The sequence below is a fragment of the Leuciscus leuciscus genome (assembly GCF_965113295.1).
Source record: "Leuciscus leuciscus genome assembly, chromosome: 1".
Classification (NCBI taxonomy): Eukaryota; Metazoa; Chordata; class Actinopteri; order Cypriniformes; family Leuciscidae; genus Leuciscus; species Leuciscus leuciscus.
In genome coordinates this window covers 65,501,006-65,514,703 of record NC_138725.1, presented here as the reverse complement: position 1 = coordinate 65,514,703, position 13,698 = coordinate 65,501,006, and the positions used below count along the sequence as shown (strand labels likewise).

At 39.7% G+C, this 13,698-nt stretch overlaps 1 protein-coding gene across 1 annotated transcript; it reads left to right on the top strand.

Annotated features, from left to right (window-relative positions):
- Positions 1 to 2,611: 2,611 nt before the first annotated feature.
- Positions 2,612 to 7,116, top strand: LOC309505909 (tripartite motif-containing protein 16-like). Its single transcript, XM_082179367.1, has 6 exons — positions 2,612 to 3,243; positions 4,612 to 4,707; positions 4,793 to 5,026; positions 5,633 to 5,792; positions 6,214 to 6,261; positions 6,508 to 7,116. The coding sequence occupies exons 1-6, from the start codon at positions 2,665 to 2,667 to the stop codon at positions 7,023 to 7,025; spliced, it is 1,635 nt and encodes a 544-aa protein (XP_082035493.1). The 5' UTR covers positions 2,612 to 2,664; the 3' UTR covers positions 7,026 to 7,116.
- The last annotated feature ends 6,582 nt before the right edge of the window (positions 7,117 to 13,698 follow it).

The window sequence follows — 13,698 nt, the reverse complement described above, 5'->3', positions numbered from 1 at the left end:
AGAAAATAACAAAGATTAAATTTAAGTTTCTGTTTTCAAGTAGTAACCATTTCAAAGCCCAAAGTAAAAAAGATAAATAACGAATTAAACCAATATTTAATCAAAAGCCTTTCAATAAAATAACATTTATATCTATATTTATAAAGGGGAGGCTATAGCTTTTGATATGAAGTATCTTATGCTTGATACCATGAAGATATTAATAAATGTATTTCTAGGGCAAAAAAGAAACCCCAATAGATTTGACTTTTAAGCATCCATTCCCCTTAAAAAATTTTTTACAAAATAAAATAAATGAAATGTAACACGGATCCTAAGCAGATCGCATGCTAATCACTGAAAGAAATGGTTGCATATGAATAAACGTTACTACTAAGTAGGCCTGTTGGCTATATCTTTAGCGGTCAGTCTTTTACCCTCAATGACAGCGAAGGGACTGTGAAAGCCAGCCCTCTTCCCTTCCCCCCTCACCTTCTCTGCTGTCGGCCACAAATTCCTACACCATCTGTGTCATTCAGTTTTGTTCATTGCGATATATTTAAAAGCATATATGTTATTAGCAAAATGTGCAGAACAGTGGTTGAGCTCGCAAGGTGTTTTAATTTACATTCAGACAACAGACATTCACACGTCATTGTTTTTAATAGTAGTACTTTAATTAACAACAATACACCACATAAAAAAAGCTACATACATATAGGCATGACCGATATAATTATAATATTACACTAAATGGATAGCAGGTATGGGACAGCACAATCGATGCGCCCTGTATTTGAGCCCAGTGTGACGTGTCAGTGAGGTAACGAAGCTTCATTTCCACAGGTCACGTGACAGCCTCATTTTGAAGCAGTGCTCTGGAACACTGTTTCGAAGCACTGGTGTGTCAAAAACAAGAGACATGTGTCGACACTGGGTGTCGAACTACGTATCCCTAATTATTAGAAAAGTGGGAGTGTTTAGGAACAACAGCAACTCGGCCATGAAGTGGAAGACAGCGTAAATTCCTCCATTGCTGAGGCGCATGGTGTGTAAAAGTCACCAATGCTCTGTTGATTCCATAAGAGTTCCAAACTTCCACTGGCTTTAATGTCAGAAATAATTGTGTGGCGGGAGCTTCTTGGAGTGGGTTTCCATTGCCGACCATCTGCATGCAAGCTTCACATTATCAAGTACAATGCTAAGCGTCAGATAGAGTGGTGTAAGGCATGCCTCCACTGGACTCTGGGGCAGTGGAGACATTCTGTGGAGTGACGAATCGCTTCTCTGTTTGGCAGTCTAATGGGCAAGTCTGGATTTGCTGGATGCCAGGAGAACGTTACCTGCCTGACTGCATTGTGCCAACTGTAAAGTTTGGTGAAGGAGGGATAATGTTATGGGGAATGTTTTTCAGGGGTTGGGCTAGGCCCCCACACTTCTAGATGAGTGAAATTTTAATGCTTCAGCATACCAAGACATTTTGGACAATTCTGAGTTCCCCACTTTGTGGAAACAGTTTGGAGAAAGCCCTTTTATATTCCAGCATGGCTGTGCCCCAGTACACAAAGCAATGTCCATAAAGACATAGTTGGATGAGTTTGGTGTGGAAGAACTTGACTCGCCTGAGCAGAGCCCTGACCTCAACCCCATCAAACACCTTTGGGTTGAACTGGAATGGAGATCGCAAGGCAGAGTCATGGACCTGGAGGCCTGAGGTGCAGCCGGGGAGTCTGCAACACAGGGTCAAGCTAGGAATCGGGATGCCCAAGGCTGAGCTGTAGAGCTAGATGGAAACAGCAGAGAGGGTGAAGCCGAGGAGCTGAACGGCACAGGGGGAGATGGTGGTACCAGGGAACTGAACGGTACCAGCAGATCAGGGAGCAGGATGGGACCATCTGACATGAAAGAACTAGGAGGCTGGGTGGGAACATCTGAGTAAGAAGGACTCCAGATAGAACGGGACAGGCGGAGGAGGAGAAGGTTCGGGAGTGGGAACGTGGATGGGAACTGGCTCTTTGGACCACGAATCAATGAGCCAGTGATCCGATCCTGGCTCAAGGATGGATTGTGCAGCAGGCCCTGACTCCTGGAAGAACCTGGGGGTAGGCTCTGGCATTAGGACAGACATGGTGGCTGGCTCCATAGCAGGAGCTAGCAAGGGGTGCGTGGCGGATGAGGGCTCAGGCTCTGGTTCTGTGGCGGGTGCAGGGCTGATGCCCTCCACATATTCAGCGAAGCTCGTTGGTGTAGTGTGAAAGGCACACCAGGTCCTCGAGAGAACATAATCCTCTTGACCGATGAGGATAACGCTGACATGACACTTATAGATCAGTATTTTCGCCCCTACCACTGTCACAACTCTGCAACTCGTGTATCATCTAGAATTCAGTTTCTCATTCGTTAATACAACTTTGCCCCGTCTTTCATGTGCTCAGAACTCAGAACTATCGTAATTTAAATATTTTCGACTTCACTTGAAGGGCACATAAACAGCAGGAAAGTGACTCTCCTTTGAGCAGGAATGAGGAATTAAACTGCTTTACAGACACGCCTGTTTCACACACGTCACTCAAACACAGAACCAGGAAACCAGGAAACTATTTCAACTCCTCAGTTCAGAGAAACAGAAACTTAAGTGCTGTTGAGCTGTTGTGTGTTTGTGTCTCTCTGTATTCATGCAGTAAAATGGCAGAAGCCAGAATTTCAGTGGATCAGAATGAGTTCACGTGTCCAGTGTGTCTAGATCTCCTAAAGGAACCAGTGGCCATTCCCTGTGGACACAGTTACTGTAAGATCTGTATTACAGACTGCTGGGATCAGGAGGATGAGAAGAGAGTCTACAGCTGCCCTCAGTGCAGACAGACCTTCAGTCCAAGACCTGCTTTAGGTAAAAACACCATTCTGGCTGAAGTGGTGGAGAAACTGAAGAAGACTAAACGTCCTGCTGACTGTTACGCTGGATCTGGAGACGTGGAGTGTGACGTCTGTACTGGAAGAAAATACAAAGCCGTCAAGTCCTGTCTGGTGTGTCAGGAATCTTACTGTCAAACTCATTTAGACCGTCATGAGGAATATCACTCTCGTAAACCACACAAAGTGATTGATGCCACTGGACGACTGCAGGACATGATCTGCCGTAAACATGATAAAGAGCTAGAAATGTTCTGTATCACTGATCAAGTGTGCATTTGTGTGCGATGTAAGGAGTATGAACATAAAAACCACAACACTGTATCAACTGCAGCACAGAGGACAGAGAAACAGGTATGAGCTGAGAGGGCTTGATCACGCAGAAATTAAAGTGCTTTCTTCATTTACTCACCGTCATGCCAAACCGGTTTGAAGAAGATATTATGAAGAATGTCTCATCTATTTTAGCCTAAACATTGAAAGTACAAAAGTTTCAAGCTCCAAAAAGGAGAAAAAGTTTAAATTTAAACAACTCCAGTGCTTTAAAAAAGTAGTGCACTTAATTGTATTGAATGTGCGCCTGTAGTGTACTTCATATCTTAAAACTACATTTTTAAACCTGTACTTGCAGATAATATAATATTCATGAAATAAAAGGCTACGTAAATGCACTTAAAGAGAGCACATGATTGTTTCTTAACAAACTTAAGTACACTTATAAAAAGTTATAATATCAAATTATACTATATAATATATATATATATTTTTTTTAAGGACATTTTAATCATTTTTAATATTTCAGTTTAATGAGCTTTTGTCGTGCTTTAAAGAAGTGCACTTATTTTGATGTGTGGACTGACATACTAAAGCTCATGTAAGTACTTGATTATAATTTTTACTGTAGAATGTTGTTTGATATCATATTTAAAGTTAATAAATTTACTAAAGTGCAACTTCATTACAATTGTGGAAATACAAATATATTTAAATACATAAATGTTTGTCAGCAAACTTTAAAGTAAACAGTAATCTTTAACCATAAGTCAAAGTCCTACTGAAGAGGCTCAAAAAACACTTTAAAGTTAACCTATTAATATACATTTAATCTGTAATACATTTTCATTTAATTGTTAATTTAGTTCACACTTAAGTTGTTCTTTTAAAACTATATTATTTCCATATGCTAAAGTCAAGTATATGTTTTTTCTAAACTAGGAGCCTAATTTTGATTCACAAATCAAATCATTGATCAACTCATTGATACGGAGCATAACAATTAAATATGGTGACATCAAAAACATCAAACTTCACTGGTGCTTGTGTCATCATCCTGAAGTTTAGTCATGTGACTTGGGTATGCAAGAACCAGTGAGGTTTTATGTTATTGATACATCACCATATTTATGGCTGAGACAGTCTTCAAAATATCTTCTGTTGTGTCCCGCAATAGACAAAAAGTCATACAGGTTTGGAACGACATGAGGGCGAGTAAATTATGACAGAATTAAAACTTTAGGGTAAAGTATTCATATTTGAAATAATGTTGACACTGGCTTCATATTCATTCATAATCTCATTTCAGGAAATTAATCTGTGGTTTGAACCTGTTATATCCTTACCATGCTGGATCTTTAACCACTCCAATTCTGGATTTATGTACTTTAATTTTCTGTTGTGATTGTAGTTTTACGTGACATTTGCTGTTATTGGTTTGTCCTCCAGAAACAGCTGAAGGAGACGCAGATGAAGATCCGTCAGAGAATCCAGCAGAGACAGAAAGATCTTCATCAGCTGAGAGAGGCTGTGAAGTCTCATAAGGTGAGTCTGGAGAAGAAGAGAAGTGTGAGACGTGTCAGTTTGGACTCACTGAACTCACTGTGTGATTGTGATGTGTGTGTAATAGCGCTCTGCACACACAGCAGTGGAGGACAGTGAGAAGATCTTCACTGAGATCATCCGCTTCATTGAGAGAAGCCGCTCTGAGGCGACACAGCGGATCAGAGATCAGGAAAAGACTGCAGTGAGTCGAGCTGAAGAACGACTGGAGCGACTGGAGCAGGAGATCAATGATCTGAGGAGGAGAGACGCTGAGCTGGAGCAGCTTTCACACACACACCATCACATCCAGTTCCTGCAGGTAGATCTAGAAGAACTGGGTCATAGTGGACTTGAGCAAGAGACTCAAAGAGAAACATTTAATGAGAGCAGAATGAGACTAACTTAAGCAGGGCAAAAAAAAAAAAAAAAAAAACTCTGAAGTTCAGATATTTGCATTTTATACAAAAATTAACCTATACCACATTCATTTAATTGCAAATTACAAGCAATTAATTTTCTGCAAACATTTACACTTATATATTTAAAGTATATTATTTCTGTTACAAGTACGGTACTCTTTTTAAAGTGTACTTTCTTTTTCATGCAAATAAAATAGAATTAAGTTTCTGAAAACATTACATCCAATCTGCACTCACTCATATGTTTTAAAATACATTATTTCTGTTATAATTACGGTTCTCTTTAAAAGTGTTCTTTCTTTTTCACAAGGAGTGTAAGTGTCAAATACTAGAGTTTGTAGCATTAAGAGATAAATATTAGAAGAATGTGCTGATTGTGTGAAAGTGCTGTATTGAAGCGAGTCACTGAAGAGAAATGAAGTCAACAAGAGCCGCTCAGATCTGATATAGTGCAGGTTATTGGCTGAAGTGTGGAGATGATGAGTTTTGATTTCTGTTTTCTGTAGAGTTTCCAGTCTCTCTCAGCACCTCCTGAATCTACAGATGAACTCAACGTTCCCTTCAGTTCTTTCTCCTCTTTTGATGGCGTGAGAGAATCTGTCCGTCAGCTGAGAGACAAACTGGAGGATTTCTGCAAAGAGGAGCTCAAGAAGATCTCTGATAGAGGTAAAGTCCTGCGCCTCGTTTATACAGACGTGTGGAGAATGATCCGAAATGTGAACATACAACAGTTTCTGAAATGTTCCTATGATTTATGAAACATCCATACGCACAAATAAGTTTCCTAAATGCATCCCACTTTATAAATCACAGTTCATCTTTAATTCAAGTGCAACGTGAGCAAGTGCATCAACTCTACAGAACAGCCAAAGACATCCCTTGATGGTTTAGAAGTAATATATACTTATTTGACGTAGGATGAAATCCATTGGAATTTAGGATCGAATCCGATACATGAAGCATCTGGAGATTAATCTGTTCTCAGAAATGAGTCCTCCATCATCTAATATCATAACATCAGATTAAAATTGGATGCATTTTATCTGTCATTTCTCTTCACACTGTTTATGTCTGTTTATTTCCACAGTCACATTCACCAACATGAATCCGAAAATCAGGAACGACTTCCTACAATGTAAGTCACTAAGAAAAAAGCAGAAAAACTCACTGAATGTGTTCATGTTCTTCCTGTAGAAGGAGAAATAAACATGATAGAAGAGTTTTATAATTGATCATGTAAATGATGATTTGCACAGGATATCTGATCAGCTGTAATGAAACACTGATGATACATTGAACATTGATTCATGACGAGTTCAGAGACATTAAAAGATCAGACAGATTCATAATTCCTGATTCTGATGTGTTTTCTCTTCATCAGATTCTCATCAGCTGACTCTGGATCTGAACACAGTGAATGAATACCTCCGTCTGTCTGAGAGGAACAGAGAGATTACTAACACTTTCTCAGAGCTTCAGTCGTATCCTGATCATCCAGACAGATTTGATCGGTGGCATCAGGTGTTGTGTAGAGAAAGTGTGTGTGGACGCTGTTACTGGGAGATTGAGTGCAGTGGGACTGTGTATACATCAGTGTCATATAAGAGCATCAGCAGGAAGGGGCCGGGTATTGAGTGTGTGTTTGGATATAATGATCAGTCCTGGAGTTTGGACTGCTGTTCCTCCAGTTCCTCATTCTGGCACAATAACATACAGACTGATCTCCCTGTAAAGTCCATCAGCAGAAGAATAGGAGTGTATGTGGATCACAGTGCAGGAACTCTGTCCTTCTACAGCGTCTCTGACACAATGAGCCTCATCCACACAATCCAGACCACATTCACTCAGCCGCTCTATCCTGGGTTTCATGTTTGGTCTGGATCAGTAAAACTGTGTTGATGTTTCAGAATAGACTGTAGAGAGATTTTACCCATAATACTTTGAGCTGCATGATAAATCAGTAACAGTGAGATGTTTTAGAGACTCTTATTTTCTTTTACATTTTCAAATGATTTTTGGAAACCTCAAGATGTGAGTAAACAAGATGCGACAATGTTAGAATTGCATCATCTACTATCTTATTGGACTAATAAGTGAATTGAAAAGGATTGAATAAGTGCTGAGAAGCATTACATACATTTATCAAGCCTTTCAAAGCATTTAGACACCAGAGAGGTTAATGAGATTGGTAGGTAGTCATCAAGCTCTTGTGGTTTGTTGATCTTAGGAACAGGTGTAATAGTTGAACTTGAAGAACGTGCTGATCTAAAGATGTTTGGAACAGCAAAGTAAAAATTGGGGACAGTTGCTCAGCACAGTTATTGAACATTTGATCACAGATGTTATCAGGGCTCTTTTGTATATTACAGTTCTGAAACTGTTTCTTGACATCAGCTTATTTGATGGTGAAATTATTAGTCAGTGTAAAGGAAGTTCTTTCATTATTATTACTGTCTTTGCTATTTCCTTCGTGAAAAGAACTGATTTAGCCTATTTACTAATTCTAGGTCTCCATTTTTTTCCATCTGCAGCTGTCATGTCTGTGTTATGCTTCCCTTTACCCTTGTGTGGTTCACTAATCATCGTCTTAAAGGGATACTTCAGGATTTAGCATTAAGCTTTGTATTAGTAGAAAACTTGTAGTATTTTCGAATTACCGTGCTTTCTACCCTCATATCCCCCCGAGACGAAAGATTTATGTATTTTTTGTCTGGAAAAAATCCTCCGATGACGCAAAAATCGTCATTTTGCGTCATTGGAGGATTTTTTGGCCAGAGGCTAAAGACTACAGCCAGTAGTAGGGGCTGTCCCGCATGTTTTCAGCCCGCCCATAGAGGATGGGATCTCACTCACAGAATGTACACATAGTGTCAGCCATCTTTTTTTGAAAGCTAAGCTAGCAGGCTCTTGTTCTGTGGAGAAAGCTGAGTAGTAGGGGTTACCATCCTCTTTTTCCCAGAATTTCCGTGTTACATTTTAGCTTAATTGTCTGTGTATATATATATATATATATATATATATATATATGTATATAGTAACATTGTTCGTTGTTATGGGAAGGAGGAGGCGGGAACCGGCGAATATTTAACAGCTTTAATAATAAAACAAACAAATACAAAACGAAAGTAAAAGACAGCTGCCCCTCACGGACGACTGCTGTCACAAAAAATAAAGCATAAACTTCAAATAAAATAGTCAAGGCCTGGGCTCTCTCATCCTTCACTGTCGTTGTTCCTCCTTTTATGCTTCCACTCCTCCATGAGAGACATGAGACTAGTGCGTCGCACAGGCGTTGCTCATCATTAATCACGCCACCGGCCTCACACCGCTCTCTCACAGCCCTCTGCCTCATCCTACTCGCCACATATATATAGGACCTCATTTACCTTAATTTGTCTTTTGATTTGCTACAAAGTATTTGATATTTGGGTCGAAGATTAACAACCGAAGATCCAATCCTCCCAATGGAGGCAACGTGGAGGCAGAGAAAGATAATTTAATGTTGCCCTTACACTTGTCCAATGTCTTATTTTTCCTACCAGTTCACATACATAACCCTTGTTCACATACTGGTAGTAAGTCCTCAAATAGTTGTTAAATTTAGGAGCGTCAGGAGACAGAGTATCAATCAAGCCTTTGTGAAAGTTTCTTTTCTCAAGTTATATTTGTGTTGTTCTATTATTGAAATTACATTTAGTTTTTATAGTGAGTGACAAATTCGTAAATCATTTTTATTACTATCAAAAGTACCTTTCAGTTGAAATGATCACACACAGGGTTCATTCCAAAAGATTTATCCATTAAATGCTTGATTCTGATCGAGTGACAGGCGTTTATTATTCTTTTATTGCGAATTAAATTGTTAAAAATGACTATGTGTGTGTGTGTGACCGTGGCCTGGTGTGGCCCAGGTAAATTTAGAAAAAAAGTTTGAGATGATCAAATTAGGAAATAATAATTTGGCTCGAGGACCCTAGGTTGATTTTACTCCAAACCATCCCTTTAACTACTCAGCCTATTTGCAACAGCCGTCCCCCGTACACAAAGCATTAACTGAAATAAAACACAAATTGCGACTCGCACCACTTCCACGACTGATAAGCGGATATAATAAATTAAACGCATACCTGGAGGAGGACAGATGCACACTCAGATCCATCAGCCGATTAGCTGTGACAAAACGCAGAACACGAAAGCGACCATAAACACAGCCGCTCTCCTTTACCGACCCACAGTTGCGTTCAATCGTGGTAGCGGAAATCACACCACATCCGGGAAATGATGCTCTGCCTAGGTGCATTCGACAATGGCTTTTATTGCCCGCACGATTGATGACATTAAAATGCCCGCCCCAGCCATTTAACTCGGGAAATCATGCCACATGTAACCAGTGATGGGAATAACGGCGTTATAAATAAACGGCGTTACTAACGGCGTTATTTTTTTCAGTAACGAGTAATCTAACTAATTACTGCTTCCTCCATTACAACGCCGTTACCGTTACTGTCAATAAAAATGCGGCGTTACTTTAATTGAGCTCACTGAAGCGGTTTTCATCCGAGTAGGCTCTCTCTCAGCCATAGGAGCTGCAAAGTTTTTTCTCTGGTGTGTGAGTGTTTATGAGGCGCGGGACTCGACAAAAACGAGGCGAATGCCGCGAGCGTGCTCGACAGTGCACGAGAGAGACCGAGTGTGTCCGAGAACGCGCTCGACCAGTGTTGCCAACTATTTTCAAAGGAAAGTAGCTAACGCCTCCCCTAAAAGTCGCTAAATGTCGCTAGATGACGTCATACGTCAATTAGCATATTCATGACGTCATCGCGGCGTTTTGCGTTCTGCCTGCCTAATGTTTTTTCTCGTTAAAATCATGCTCACATACTGTGTTTTTATATAACATACTATAATATAATATAACATAATATAATATAGCCGAATTGCCAATAAAGCTGTTCTCATTTACTATATATTTTTTTGTCAGACAATAGAACGTAGCTGTTGAATGACTATTTTTTTATATGTGTAAAATAATCTGAATTGAGAGAGTTCGGGAACTGGGTGAACTAAAGCATTGTGATAGTGAGTATTACAAGTGATAAGCACAAGTAATAAAATAAAATGGTCAAACTAAATTCTTTAAATATAAAACAAAAGATAAGTGATTAGTCCGTCCGTGGAAACAACACTGCTCATTCACGTCTGTTCCGTGCTGCTGCTCCTCTCTCAGCCATTCACTGAACAGGGTAGACGCAGAGAGAGGTGTGTGGTGGCAAAGAGAACGCAAACCTCGCGCTCGCAGGACTGTGCTGGCAACATTTGGAGGTTACTGAGGTTTGTCCAAAAAGTAGCTAGATTTGTCGCTAGTCGCTTTTTTGAAAAAATGTCGCTAAAGGGGTCTGAAAAGTCGCTAAAAATAGCGACAAAGGCGCTAAGTTGGCAACACTGCGCTCGACAGTGCGCGACAGTGACCGAATGTATCAGAGCATAAATACTTTATTTATAAATAAATTACACATATCAGCATTAGAATAATCTCTGTAACATATTGGTATCATATGCAATGTTTTAATTAGTTTATATAACATAAACTCCAAAATAACCTGCAGGGAACGTTCAAACATATTTGTTTGACGGTTGTGAGCACGTGCGGCAAACACGACTAGAATTTGGCTAAAATAACCTCTGATGATGACGTTCTCTGTAGGTTATAAAAATAAACCCCCAAAAGATTATATTGTATTATTATTATTTATGTTGATACATTGTTCAGTATTATATTGAAAGCACTTTTTGTTAAACTTACTATTGTGAGGAAGAAAATACTTCAAGTAGGCTATACAGAATGTCTACCAGTTGTAAAGGTGTGTGAGTTTTATCATTTTAATGATATGCACTAGTGTATGTGTATGTATATTTTTATTAGGCTACTATTTATTTATTTTTGGTACATTTCTTAAGAAGCATAATTTATTTTTAGACTTATTTGTTGGCCAGTTGTGGTCTGTGCAATAAATATTAAAAGTTCTAAACCATCTATTGTTTTATTGTTGCACTATAGTAATGATAATATTTTAATATTTAAGTTAATAGGTGTCTCTCACATTGTCCCACAGCAACATTAAAATAGTGTAGATTAGTGTACAATGTTTTATAATAATAAGATGTTCTATTTAATGTCAATTTCATTTTGATATTGGGGGTATCCAATAAATTTCTTATATTTAAACTTTTTTTTTTTTTTTTAAGTAACGCAATAGTTACTTTCCCTGGTAATTAGTTACTTTTGTAATGATGTAATTCAGTTACTAACGCAGTTACTTTTTGTGAGAAGTAACTAGTAACTATAACTAATTACTTTTTTTAAGTAACTTGCCCAACACTGCATGTAACGCATGTCCCTCCCTCTCCCTCTCTTTCTCCCTCTCTCACTCTCTCTCTCTCTCTCTCTGGTGCATGCTGGGACTGTGTGTGGGAGCTGAGTGTGTTTGCTGAGAGCATTTTTCCTCCTCTCTTTTAAAACAGAGTAGGAAAGAAAAGTTTTTTTTTTTTTTTTTTCAGTGTGTGTGTGTGTGTGTGTGTGTGTGTTTTTGAGACGCCAGCATGTCATTGTGCAACGGTTGCAGGTGTGTGCCGGAGCCCGGAGTGACAGTGGAGGATCTGCTGCTGGTTTTAGGAGAGCAGGTGGACTTTGAGAATGTTGTCTCGGCCTCTCGGATAAATAAAGCAGTTGTTATGTTTGAGGCGCTAGTTAATCATTTGACTGTGAACGGTATATGGGTGAAGGAAGCATATGTTCCCGTAACCCTGCTATCCGCTCCAGCAACTAAAGTCACCATTTGTTCCGCCTTTTGTATCTAATGATATTATCACCAAAGAGCTGCAAAGATTTGGTAAGATCGCGGGCCCCATCCGAATGATTCCCTTAGGATGTAAAAACACAGCGTTAAAGCACGTTCTTTCATTTAGACATCAGGTCTAGATGTTTTTAAATTCACAGGAGCCAACTTTGGAAGTCTCTTTCCGTGTCATTCAAGGTGTGAATTCTTTCATGGTTTATGCCACTAATTGTACTGGTAGGATGTTTTGGATGTGTAATGTGGGGAATGTGAGTTTCAATAAATCTTCCAAGAGCCTGCTGTTTCCTGTCGGTTCATTACTAATAACCTAAAATGGTCTCAGATTTACCTCGCTTTCTAAGAGATGACAGTCATCCGCACCAGAGCGGTGAGAATTAGAGTTTGTAAGTGAAGTTTCGATGAAACAAACAAGATCACGCGATCGGCACTACGAAACAGACACAGAGTGTGAGTGAGCTCCGAGACGATGTAAACAACTGAGAAGAGAGGGAAAATGTGAAAATTCGATAGAAAACAGCACCAAGGTAAACATTTAAGATGGATACTTTGTTCTCAATAAGCCTGCCTGAACATTTCGACTTCAATGATTTTGGCAGCTGGCCAAATTGGATTAGACGATACGAGAGATTCCGCATAGCAGCGGGAATTAGTGAAAGAAGTCAAGAATATCAAGTTAATTCACTTATCTACACAATGGGAGACAAAGCTGATGATATCATGTGCATGCTGTGTCTTTCTGAAAAGACATGAAGAAATATGACAAAGTTAAAGAAGCGATTGAGAAATACTTCATATGTAAACACAACGTGATCTACGAGAGGGCTAATTTTAACAAGAGGTGCCAAGAACTGGGTGAGTCAGCTGAAATTTTCATCACTGCAGTTCATAAACTAGCAGAAAATTGCCAGCATGGAGTCCTTCAAGAGGAAATGATATGAGACAGACTGGTAGTTGGCATAAGAGATCACGGATTGTCAGAGAGATCACAGCTTGACCCCGAGCTCACACAAATTAAAGCCATCACAAAGATAAGACAAAGTGAAGAAATAAAAAAGCAGCAGGCGATCTTAAGACAAGCAAGCGGTGACTCAAATGAGGTAAACATGGACATTTGCACAAAAAGGACCGCAAAGACGACCAGACAGTACAAAACACAATGAAGCCAGCAAGGGATGTGGCAGATGTGGAAGGCCACAAGCACGCTCACTGAACAGCTGTCCAGCGAGGGGAGCTGAGTGCAGGAAGTGCAAGAAAAAAGGCACTTCGCTGCAGTCTGCAAAACACAGAAAAGACTGGAGGAAATATATCATTGTGATGAGACAGAGAGCATAGAGACTGTGTTCCTGGGAGTTATAAAGTCTTAGAATTCGACAGATGTCAGTGAACGGTGAGCAAATTCTTTTCAAACCGGACACAAGAGCAGCAGTAACAGCCATCCCAGAGAGCATGTACTCAAAGACGAGCCACGGTGTTCTCAGCCCGCCGAACAAAAAGCTGTGTGGACCAAGCAACATGTCAATACAGGTGAGAGGGCAGTTTGAAGCATTACTTTGTCATCAGGGAAGAGAGATAAAACACCCAGTGTTTGTGATACCAAGACTTGTGTCCCCTCTCCTGGGACTACCTGCCATAAAAGAGCTGGACTTACTTCACACAGTGGATGCAATTCAAACATCAGACCCAAACTACAAAGAACTGTTCCAAATAGTCTTCACAGG